The sequence below is a fragment of the Theropithecus gelada genome, chromosome 2 (genome assembly GCF_003255815.1).
Source record: "Theropithecus gelada isolate Dixy chromosome 2, Tgel_1.0, whole genome shotgun sequence".
Lineage (NCBI taxonomy): Eukaryota > Metazoa > Chordata > Mammalia > Primates > Cercopithecidae > Theropithecus > Theropithecus gelada.
The window spans coordinates 173,989,254-174,002,266 of NC_037669.1; the positions used below are offsets into that span (position 1 = coordinate 173,989,254).

General features: G+C 35.7%; 1 protein-coding gene across 9 annotated transcripts in view; it reads right to left on the bottom strand.

Moving 5' to 3' along the window:
* SLC4A7 (solute carrier family 4 member 7) overlaps nt 1-13,013 on the bottom strand; it is a 107,447-nt gene that overhangs the window by 73,764 nt on the left and 20,670 nt on the right. For 7 of the 9 annotated variants that reach the window (XM_025375769.1, XM_025375773.1, XM_025375776.1 and 4 more), the window contains exons 2-3: nt 4,110-4,191; nt 134-280 (exon numbers count right to left, since the gene is read on the bottom strand). In XM_025375769.1, coding sequence (XP_025231554.1) covers nt 134-280; nt 4,110-4,191 — 229 coding nt within the window. Of the gene's footprint in view, nt 1-133; nt 281-4,109; nt 4,192-8,505; nt 8,604-13,013 lie in introns of those variants that run through there. The other 2 variants (XM_025375777.1, XM_025375771.1) reach the window with 1 other exon arrangement.

Genomic DNA, 13,013 nt, shown 5'->3' on the forward strand with positions numbered 1-13,013 from the left:
ATTCCCCAATGTATACAATGTGACTACATTACTGCAGACACACAATTTTTAAAAGAAAATATTCAATTAAAAGAAAATACTTTCCAGGAAAATAGGAGCTTTAAACTGTTAAAGAAGAACTGTTTTCTCTTACCGTAAGAAGGAGATTCCCGTCCATCTTCTTTATCTGATTCTTTATCTTTTCTTCTCCGGTGGTGATGTTTGTGTCCACGATGCCTATGACGCCGACGACTCTCTTTACTAAATGGGACGTGAACACCAATATATACAGCTCTATGACCTATTAAAAGGTTCAGAAACATATTACTAGCTTTCCAAAAGAGAAAAAAGTGATATATACAAAAGTACTCCAAAATCTACTCTGATAAAGAATATAAGTTCACGTAATTAACAATGACTTCTCCAGTTATTTCTCTTATTTTACAAAGCACTACACAGAATATTATGCCCAGGGCTCATATCACTGACAGATGACTACACTAAATCTACAAATCACTTATGTAAGTATTTGCACATCTAAAAAGATATCTTTTTGTTTGTTTGTTTGTTTTTGTATTTTTAGTAGAGACAGGGTTTCACCATGTTGGTCAGGCTGGTCTTGAACTCCTGATCTCATGATCCACCCACCTCAGCCTCCCAAAGTGCTAGGATTACAGGCGTGAGCCACCATGCCCGGCTTAAAAAGATATCTTAAGAAGGAAGAGCTTAGCCCACCTGAAATCATACTATGTAGACTTTTTTTTTTTTTTTTTTTGAGACAGAGTCTCGCTCTGTCGCCCAGGCTGGAGTGCAGTGGCCGGATCTCGGCTCACTGCAAGCTCTGTCTCCCGGGTTCATGCCATTCTCCTGCCTCAGCCTCCCGAGTGGCTGGGACTACAGGCGCCCGCCACCTCGCCTGGCTAGTTTTTTGTATTTTTTTAGTAGAGACGGGGTTTCACCGGGTTAGCCAGGATGGTCTCAATCTCCTGACCTCGTGATCTGCCCGTCTCGGCCTCCCAAAGTGCTGGGATTACAGGCTTGAGCCACCGCACCCGGCCTGTAGACATATATTTATTCCATCTACATTTATGGCCAACCATAGTTAGTAGAGGTCCTTAAGAGATACATTTTAATAACAATTAAATACTTTACAATAAATATAACATATAAATAGTTACAAATATTTATTTACTAACTTTTTAGTTTAAAAAAAAAAAATAAAGACCAAAACAAAAATAAAGTCCAAATTACTGAGAGCTACATTAAATGTAAATAATCCAAATAAAGGGTAGAAACTGTCAGTTTAGATAAAAAAGCAGTAAGTAAAGTTATTGTACGCTTTTAAACTAGAAAAAGCTACCACTGATATTGCATTATCCTAACTTTGCAGTATAACAACAAAATAGTTATGAAAGGCAGTCTCTGCTTTTGCCCACTAGATGAAACTGAATCAGGAAAACCACAGAGCTAGGAGCACTATGTCAAATATCAAATGAGTGTTCAGTGAAGAGGGATGTGAAGTACAAGGTCAACTAATCTGCAACTACGTACACAATTTAAAATGTTAATAGGCTGAAATACAAATGATTAATGACATTCTTTTCCTAAAAAATTCCATAAGATGGTCAGAAAATAAGTACTTCAAGAAACTTAGGACTGCCATCTTTATATGTGATTTGAATGTACAGTTGATCCTCATTATTCATGGGATTCCATATTTGCGAAGTTGCTGACTCACTAACATTTACTTGTAACCACAAAATCAATACTTACAGAGATTTCATGCCATTTTTCAGACAGGCACAGAGCAGTATAAAATTTGAGTTGCCCGACACTCATGTACCCAGGTAAGGCTGAAAAATGTGATACTCTGACATCTTATTTCAGCTGCCAATATATTAATCTCATAAAGTAAATAATCACCTTTTAAATTAAAAGAGGGACAGTGTAACAAAACATATTGAACTAAAATGATTTGTTTAAACATCTTCCAGTACTCAGCCTAGCACATGGTAAGTACTCAATAAATGTCTATGGAATTAAATCTCAACTACCATAAAACAAAAATTCCAAATGTAAAAGCTAATTATACAGGGTTTCTTTTTGGAATTATAGATATGTTTTGAGAATTAGACAGTGGCATTGGTTGCATAATATAGTGAACACATTAAAAAAATTGTATACTTTAAAACAGTCAATTTTATATTATGTGAATCTCAAAAAAAAAAAAAGTAATAAGAAATAAATATAACAAACCTCAATTTTATTTTAATGAAACTATTTCCTTCAGAACATAAAAAAAAGTGGAAATTAAAGAGTCAAATTCCCATCACTGAACTGGGAATTACAAAGTTGTTCTTCCAATTAGTACTAATGGGTGTTGGCACAGAAGCCCCAATGCACCAAGATAAAAATAAATGCTATGTGTGCAGTTTAGAAAGACTAGATAAAATAAAAACACACTAGAATCCAAAGATTGGTAGATTAAGGTTTATTGTGTTTTCTTCTTTTACAATTGCCTCTAGTGTCCTGTTGTAATTTTTTCCTTTTTCTTTCCTTTTTCTTCTGCCCTTACTTTATTCTATCAAGACCGTATTTACTCAAACTCTCTTAGATAAACTTAATCTATCCCTCAAACTTGATACCAAACTTACAGATCTGCACAAAGTATGCAGAGCTTAGTGCCTGTAATAACCAAAGGAAGCGAAGGAACATCCAGGTTACATATAGGTGAGGGTTGACATTAAACATTAAATATATTACTGTACATTTGAATTAGTAAAATTACTGCTAAAAATTTTAACCTCCCTAGCTCCTATAATTCACAGGATCTAAGAATAAGCTTCTAGATAACTGAGGTTCTTTTTGGAAACCCTAACAAGCCTAGACTCTTACAGCCAATTTTTAGAGTTAAAAAAAAAAAAATCTTACAATATAAATGAAACTTTCTTTCTCTTTTTTTAAATAAACAATTAATAACTCAATATAGTAGTAGCTCTCACAAAAGAGTTTAACTTAAGGATATAGTTCCTAAAAACATCCCCCAAAAATGTCTATCAAAATATTTGCCATGACCACCACCTCAACCATGTGTTCATGGTTAACATCATCAATAGTAAGTCATGTTGATATCATACACAGGTATGGTGCACTGAAAAGGGAACATTACTTCTGTAGTATGCTTCCCAAATATCCATAACCTCCACCTATTCATGCCATAACATCATACTAAACCCAAACTGAGAAACACTGTACAAAATATCTAACCACTACTCTTCAAAAGTGTCAAGGTCATGAAAAACAAAAAAAGAATGAGAAACTGGTATAGATTAGGAGACTGAGGAGACTTGTAACTAAACGTACTGTTACAGATCCTAAACTGGATCAATTGAATCCTAAAACAGAAAAAGGCCATTAGTGGAAAAACTAGTGAGGCCTAAATAAAATCTGTGGTTTAACAGTAACCTAGTAATTAGTCAGATTCTAATTAGTAATTAACCAGTGTTAATTTCTTCATTTACACAAATGTATGATGGCTGCGCAAAATGTTAACATTAGGAGAAACTGGGTGAAGTGTACGGAGGAACTATGTGCTTTCTTTGCAGCTATTCTGTAAATCTAAAATTATTTTCAAAAGAAAAGAAACCATTTGCCAGGACTTCTTCCTGTCTAAGGAAGAAAGATGGGCAAGTAACTCAGTTGCTCTACAACTCTATGCAGAGGTTATTGCAACATTTTAAAAGGCTAATGTAACACCTATAAAACGAATGCTGAGATAACAACAAATGATAACTGTCGTTTATTAGTCTGGCACTCTAGCGTACTCATAACACAAATTATTTAGCCTGCTAGAAATGAAAAAAATAAAAGAGTTAACTAATTTTGTGACTGTGTCCTTTCAGTCTTCCAAGTTAAGGTAATTAATGGTAACCATCACTAAATTTTGAAAAGCATTCTGAACTCTATCTTTTGCCGATACTTTCAAGTGGCACTCTTCTAAATGTATGCTTTACCTTACAACAATAACAAAAAAACTCAACAAATACGAGGTAAAACTTAAAAGGATACTTACAAACATTAATTAGTAATTTATCCTGCTAAGCAAAGTAAGCTATTTTAAATTAACTTACTTTCTAGTTCTTCTTTTTCAAACTTGGTGTTCACAGTTGAGCTAGTTTTGCCAAGATCCACAACAGCTTCTTCATCAGGACCCTAAAAACAAATCATTCTCATTGACTTATGAGATAACAATCAATTGAGGACCTATTATATGCATCCTTTGAAATGGCAACAAAATATAAAACAGACTGCTTTCTCTCAAATAACTGAACTCTTATTACAGCTAACTGCTGTAATTCTTTTAAAATTAACGTTTATAGGCTTTTTAAATCCACAGAAGATCATTCAAAAGTCCCATAGTAAGAAGTGAAATGGTAAAGATTTTTAAGTGGATTTCCATGCAAATACTAAATAACTGGTAATATATTCATTTCATCCTCAAAAGACAGACCTTCCAGGGTCAGAGATTAAAGAAAATGTGATGTGAGGGGAATCCTTAGATGTCAACATGGAACGCTTTCTTTCTTGATCTTTGCTCTTAAGTCTCCTAAATAACAGGAAACAGTTATACCGGATTGAATTATGGTCAAACATAAAATTGTCAAAAATGAGCAGACTCAACATGTAGTACCACTTTAACTGATTAATCAAGGGCTAACAAAAGTTAAAAGAACTTTTTCTTTTCCCCTAAAGTAAAATGCATGCCAAAATTTAACCTCTAGGGAAATTCTAGCTTCAGTTGTGGAAATCCCACCTTCATAATTTTGTTCTCTTTTCAGTTCAACAAAAAGACTAAACATATTTATTATAAAATGTAGAGGCTATTTTTAAAAGGATAAAATTTTAGCTTTAACTTCCCTTCTCAACTTGCAATAATTTTCAAAAGGATATTCTAATCATCATTAACTACTTATTATTAACTTATTATGCACAAGACTCTATGCCACTGCTAGAGAGAGAAGAACAAATACCCTTCCCTCAAAAAGTCTTTGAAGCCGAGCGAGGTTGCTCACACCTGTAATTGCATCACTTTGGGAGGCCAAGGTGGGTGGATCACCTGAGGTTGGAGTTCGAGACCAGCCTGACCAACATGGAGAAACCCCGTCTCCACTAAAAATACAAAATGAGCCGGGTGTGGTGGTGTGGGCCTGTAATCCCAGCTACTCAGGAGGCTGAGGCAGGAGAATCGCTTAAACCCGGGAGGCGGAGGTTTTGGTAAGCCAAGATCGTGCCACTGCACTCCAGCCTGGGCAACAAGAGCGAAACTCTGCCTTAAAAAAAAAAAAAAAAGTTTTCAAAATCTAGTCCTAGTTTCTAGCCAGACCAGCTACAGCTTGCTCTGGACCCATGCCCAGCATGGGGCTACTGGAGCTATGCAGTGAAACCCTTGCTGACCTCTACCAGAGCTGGCTAGGCACTTCCACACTTTTTCACAATGCATACAAAGTAAACTGAGATACAACTGTTGCTGCTATGGAAACCCTCAGTGTCCAAATTCTCAGTAAGTAAACTCAGGAACTGAACTATTTGATTAAATTTTCAAATAAATTCCTTGCTATCCAAACTACCACTACTGACTTACCCAAAACTCAGAACAGGACACAGTATATTAAGAAAATGCAGATCTTTTGATATCCAAATTTACTTTCTAAAGGCTAGATATCCAAACTGCATATCAAATAATTTGGATATCAGGACATACATGTATACGACTCTGAATGATTCTTCAATTTAATATAGGTAACAGATGTTAAATGACTTGCTATAGTTCCATATTTAAAGGAGTGGGAGCAGGCCATGTAGACCATGAGACAATTTCATACAATGGACTAAGAAGATGGGCTGAGTGTGGTGGTTCACACCTGAAATCCCAATACTTTGGGAGGCTGAAGTAGGAGTATCACTTGAGTCCAGGAGTTTGAGACCAGCCTGAACAACATAGCCAGAACCCCATCTCCATTTATTTAATACAATTTTTAATTAAAAAGAAACTTAAGGCTAGGGACGGTGGTTCACATCTGTAATCCCAATATTTTGGGAGGCCGAGGTTGGTGCATCACCTGAGGTCAGGAGTTCGACACCAGCCTGGCCAATGTGGCAAAACCCCATCTCTACTAAAAACGAAAAAATTAGCCAGGCGTGGTGGCAGGCACCTGTAACCCCAGCTACTCAGGAGGCTGAGGCAGGAGAATCACTTGAACCCAGGAGGCAGAAGTTGCAGTCAGCCAAGACCATGTCACTGCACCCCAGCCTGGGAGACAAAGACTCCATCTCAAGAAAGAAAAAAAAAATTTTTTTAATGAAAAACGAGACAGACAAATTAATCAAGTCACTTTATAGCATTCACTTCCTCAGCAACAAGGAAAAGCCAAAGTAGGAAACCAAACCAAACCCCAAAAGTGCAAGAATGAATAATAATTTCCATCCATCAACCAAGTCATATTCTAAAATCTTTAGCTACATGTTCCAATGACTTCATGTCATTTAGTCTCTGAACATGCACAGGTACAAAAGATAAGCTCTCCTAAGTAAAAAGGCACAGAAGTTGCATCCTGAGAGGTAGCATACTGCCTATTCTAAAAGGGATTAACTGCTCCCATTCCAAACTTTCATTTAGGTTGCACAATTGCCAGGATATGAAGCAAAACAATTAACTCTCACCTTCAAATAACAGCAAAAAAGACTCAAAAACAGCTTAAGTTATATAATCTCACAACACTTATAAATATATTATTTACTATACTTATTTAAAATACACATAACCTTTGACCTCTAAATATCTATCATAGATAAATGCTCCCACATGTACCAAACATGACATGTGAAAAAAAAAAAAAAAGGGCACATCATCTCATGGTCTACACAGGCTGCTCCCACTACATACTGTCTGTGAAATCTTGGGCAAGAGAAAGTTCAACTTCTCTGAACTTTCATTTTCACTGAGGCATTGTTTCCAATATTTAAAAAAATGAAGCAAAAATGTGTGCCAATAGTAAGGAGACAATCTCAAACCAAGGAGTGCTAGGAAACAGTTTGAGAAACCAGACTCAAAAAGAAATGGAAGTAGATCTATATGTCCTGGTAAGAAAAGGTCTCAAAGATATTTGTTGAGTGCAAAAGCACATTGTAGTGAATAAGATCAAGTTTATGTTAAAAATATTTACAAGACTAAACCAAAATTTTATTTCCATACAAAAGTTTTCATATGTATTTATTTGTATTAAGTAAAAAGCAGCAGAAAAGGCTTGATGGGATCCACACCAAATTCTTAACTCCTCGTTTCTGGAAAGGGAACTGGGTTTGAATGGAAGCCAAGTTAGAATATTAATTTATTGTTATCGTTTCGGTTTTCAATAAGAATGTTTTCATGTGTAACTTGCATAACTAAATTTTTTTTTTTTTTTTTTGGAGACAGTCTCATTCTGTCGCCCAGGCTGAAGGGCAGCTTTTGGGAGGCCGAAGCAGGCAGATCCCTTGAGGTCAAGAGTTCAAGACCAGCCCCGCCAACATGGCGAAACCCTGTCTCTACTAAAAACACAAAAATTAGCTGAGTACAGTAGAGCGTGCCTTTAATTCCAGTTACTTGGCTTGAACCCAGGCAGTGGAGGTTGCAGTGAGCGCATAGAGTGCCACTGCACTCTAGCCTGGGCAACAGAACGAGACCTTGTCTCAAAAAAAACAAAAAACAAAACCTAGTTCATAAATTTAAAAACCCAGCATCAACACATTATAAAATCAAAATTCAATTCAACATGCAAACTCCAGTAAAATTAAATCTAGTTTTGTGAGAAACAGATTTAGGCCTTCATAAGATATTTTACTAATTCCTCTCATAGTTATTTATCTTGCCTAAAAAAGCAAAGTCCACAATTTAAATTTTTGTTGGTCAATCAAAAACAACACTTAACATGCCAAAGGCAAAGTATTAGGGGAAAAAGATGTTCAAAGATTCCTTTAAAATATATTGTAAATCTAGTCTAATATCCTTTTGACACCCTGAGGTTTACAAAAATTCATTAAAACAGCCATCAGAGATCCCCATCACAAATTAATTTTTCCATTATATAAGACATATGACTATAGTGTAAAGTAATGCCTCCCATAAATTATGATTAACCATATGGAGTAATTTCACAGTTATCGAACACTTTAGCTTCAAAACACACTTAACCATTAAGATAAAGTGATTTCTTTCCTAATATTTTAACCAAATAATTTTTAAAGACTCATTCAAGTAATATTAACTAACCAAAGAGTGAGTTTTATAGAAGAATAAAGATGCTACAAATATTTTTAACTTTACACAAGGAATTACTCTTCAACAGATGACTTCCACACCCAAGGACACAGAGGATGATACTATTCTAAGCCAGTGCTAATAAGCCTGACATTTCTTCAAGCTTCACTATTAAACTCTGATTCAAATTTGTTTGTAAATAAAAGACAAGATCATAATTAGGTACATACAGGTAACTTCTTCTCCAGACGAAATCTTTCCATAGTAATATAGAAATGCCTTGTTTTTGATGATGTAATGCAGTAAGTCCCTTGAAGATTCCAGGGACAGTGAGCACATATCTGATTTAGGTCACTGTGCTTTGCAGAGATGAACTCTTCTAAGTTACTTTTATGGTACAGCCAATCACCGTGTTCTAAGTTACCTAATCTTCCAAGCTAATAACTACAACTTACACAGGGTCACAGCATAACAAATTTGGAAAGTAATATATACATTTAGTTATAAGTAAAAATACCAAGAGGAATGCAGCAATCCGTTTTCAACTAAAACCTTTCTGCAATGTTATACAAGAGTGTATACTCTAAGAATATATGTGGATGGACGTGTGAGAGTATGGTTTATAATTATTTTAACCAAAAACCAAAGTATTAACATGGACAATAGCTAGAAAAAAAAAAAATAAGTAGCACCCCTCTAACTACTGGACTTGGGATTCTCTACATTCTTAAAAATTCCTAAGACCTCAAAGGGCCTTTGTTTATACAAGTTACCACATCAGGATTAAAACAGAAAACTTCAAAGTAGTTATTCAGAATTACTTAAACCATAATAAAGCCATTACATGTTAATATACATAACACTGTAATGAAAATAACTTTTCAAAAACAAGACAAAACTTAAGAGGAATACCTCTGTTTTACATTTTTACAAATCTCTTCAACTATCTAACTTAATAGAAGACAACTGGATTCTCATATCTACTTCTGCAGTCAATCTGATGTGATCCACCCTTGGTTAACACAGATTCACACAGATATTCTGCTGGAAAGGGGAGGCATATTTCAATATTCTCTTCAGGTAGTTATGGACATTCCTCTTTGATACTTCATCAAACTCAACAAGTATATTGTTTCTTAAAAGTTAGTTGCAATGTAGAATCTGAAACTATTCCAAATGAACATTTTATACATTGTTACATCAAAATTCATTTGTCTACTATGCACTTTGAATGGATCTCTCACATGTTCGGAACGTATGTGTTCACTGGGTATTAGAGCTTTTCCATATGTCACATTTCATTAAACAATATCGAAATTTTTAAAAAATCACACTTGTTAATAATATCACCAACAATCTCTTAGGTCTAAGTATTCAGAAATTGTCAAAGTCAGGTTAGCAGATGCAAGTTTTCCAAAATTCTAACTTTTGCCTGAAAGCTGGAATTATTATCATGGGTAAAAATACTATCAGTTGTTTTTTTTTGAAGTTACAACTTCACTTCATTCATTTTTGACAAAATACCTGTCAAATGCCCACGTATGATTAACCATAGTCTGTCAGTTTTTCTTTCAGGTAAAAACGGTGTTCCATGAAAACAACAGCTAGATGAGTTCACAATTCAGGCAATTAACCAGTGATTTTTCTCCAAACAATCATTCTATTTGGATACACAGCAGAAATGTTTTTACGAATGCTTATTTTGTCATTCAGAATATTAAAGCAATACACAAAGGCAAAAATTTAATAAGATAATTAGTTTTTACTGCTTCATCAAAGTGCTCTTTGTATATATAGATTTGCTTCTTGGTACCCTCAATTCTATAAGGTAGCAAAATAGATGATATTTAATATTTTCTATAAAAATATCTATATTCCACAGCTAAAGTCTTACTACCCAGCTCATCCTGGAGAATTCACTGATGACGTGCACAAAATAAGTAACACAATAAGAAATTATTCTTTCACAACTTTACATAGGGGGACTGACTCTAGGTAACAGGTGATAGACATGTCATACACTTCACATACAACTAAAGCTTCTAAACTTCTCCAAGAATACAAATCCCAGTAACATCAACAGCTACATAACATATATAATTAATTACATATTTGAAATCTTCACCCTTGTTACATGTGATATATACTTGGCAAATAAATATAAATCTGAAGAATCAAATACAAGAGTAAGACATATGTCAATGACTTTTTAAAATTCTCAATACATTAAGCCCCAAAGAATATCTGAAAACAATCAGGTTAAAAACCAATTTCTGGCTGGGCAAGGTGGCTCATGCCTGTAATCCTAGGACTCTGGGAGGCCAAGGCAGGCAGATCACCTGAGGTCAGGAGTTCAAGACCAGCCTGGCTAACGTGGTGAAACCCCGCACCTGTACTAAAAATACAAAAATTATACTAAAAATACAAAAATTAGCCAGGCATGGTGGTGCCCGCCTGTAATCCTAGCTACTCTGGAGGCTGAGGAAAGAGAATTGCTGGAACCCAGGAGGTGGAGGCTGCAGTGAGCTGAGATCATGCCACTGCACTGCACTCCAACCTGGCAACAGAGTGAGATTCCATCTTAAAAAAAAAAAAAATTCCAAAATGACCTCTTGAAATATACTTCCTGTGGAAAATCTTGGCCCTCCCCACCAGTACTTAAGAGATTAACCACCTGGTCAAGCACACGTCTGCCCCGTTCCTCTCTTCCCCCACTGGATTATAAAAACCATAAGCATAGGGATTTAAGTGGGAGGAAGGGAAGGTTAAGCAACCTCAGAGGGAAAAGAAGAAGAAACTAGGTGCGCGTACAGACTTTTTAATTTCCCAAATACAAAATACTATACACCAAAATACGGAAGAAACACTTCTCCAACATTTCCCACTGTAAGTAACACTATCATGGACACTACTAAACCAATATTCCAATAAAATTTTTAAAATCAAGGTTTATAGGTGAAATAGGTAAATTAGTTTTAGTTTAATACATTATTTGATAAAATAAAAATATAAAGTAACTCAACAAATAAACGAAACTAACCAGTAGGCTTTTGTTTGGCTAATTCTTTAAAGATTAATTTTCAGTATAATTTTATTTAATAGGAGGCATACACAGACATCTCATTTGATCCCTTAGTCTCTTCATTCCATTTTCAGCCTTCTAATATTTTTATTCTTACAAAAAAGACAGCATTCATTACACATTTACTGTTTTATATATAACTTGTTTTTTTCACTTAAACTACATTTTTTTTTTTTTTTTTTTTTTGAGACAGAGTCTTGCTCTGTCGCCCAGGCTGGGGTGCAGTGGCCGGATCTCAGCTCACTGCAAGCTCCGCCTCCCGGGTTTAGACCATTCTCCTGCCTCAGCCTCCCGAGTAGCTGGGACTACAGGCGCCCGCCCCCTCGCCCGGCTAGTTTTTTGTATTTTTTAGTAGAGACGGGGTTTCACCGTGTTAGCCAGGATGGTCTCGATCTCCTGACCTCGTGATCCGCCCGTCTCGGCCTCCCAAAGTGCTGGGATTACAGGCTTGAGCCACCGCGCCCGGCTTAAACTACATTTTTAACTAATTTATCAAATTAATCTGTAAATGGTAGAAAAATCCAAGGTTACAAAAGTGCCCCCAAATAAGCAAGTATTCCTCCCATTTCCACTTCCACTTATGAAATATAACCACATTCTGTTGTGTCTTGAACTGTTTTTAGTTGCTACAGTTGCCATTATAACTTTAAATAATTTATTTCACATCTTGGTTCATCAATTTTAGACAGTACCTGTTCCACAATAAGAAAAGAAAGAATTTTCTCTAACACAACCCATATCCTTTCATTTACAATCTCTCTTCCACACCTCAGTGTTTTATTTATATATGTGTGTATATATATATATATATTTGTGTGTATATGTGTGTGTGTGTGTGTGTGTGTGTATATATATATATTTTTTTTTTTGAGACAGGGTCTTGCTCTGTCACCCAGGCTGGGTGCAGTGGCGCAATCTTGGCTCACTCCAACCTCCGCCTCCCAAGTTCAATCGATTCTCATGTCTCAGCCTCCCTAGCAGCTGGGATTATAGATGTCCACCACCACGCCCGGCTAATTTTTCTGTTTTAAGTAGAGACCAGGCTTCTCCATGGTGGCTAGGCTGGTTCCAAACTCCTGGCCTCAAGAGATAGCCACCCGCCTAGGCCTCACAAAGTGCTGGGATTATAGGCGTGAGCCACTGCACCTGGCCTATATTTTTTGTATCAAGAATCATAACATTTACATTCTATTCAATATGTAAAATAAAGCCTTCTAAGCTGTGTCCTCTGGTTAATTCTAAAACTGAAAACTCATATTAAAAAGCATATGAAGTACTAGAATTACTTAAATACGTATTGTCTAGTGCAGAACCAAGAATGAAAATTGGACCATCTGAATCAATGTCACAAAATCCCTACTGCTCACAAGAGACTATTTCAAACATTAAAATAAAGTAGATCCCTCTATTAATTTATTATCAAGGGTGTTTTCCCCTAATTTGTCTGAGTGACGTTCAGCTCATATTATTCCTTTCTCATTTTCATTTAAGGTCTTGAGAAATATGCTTCACAATGAATATATGGGTGATAAACAAAATCTTTTCATGTTCAAAAATCATTTTACTCGATACGTATTTTGTATAGATACCTTCTCTCAGGTACTGCACCACAGCCTTCAAGAATCTAGTGCTACTGACCAGAAGCCTAATATCCAC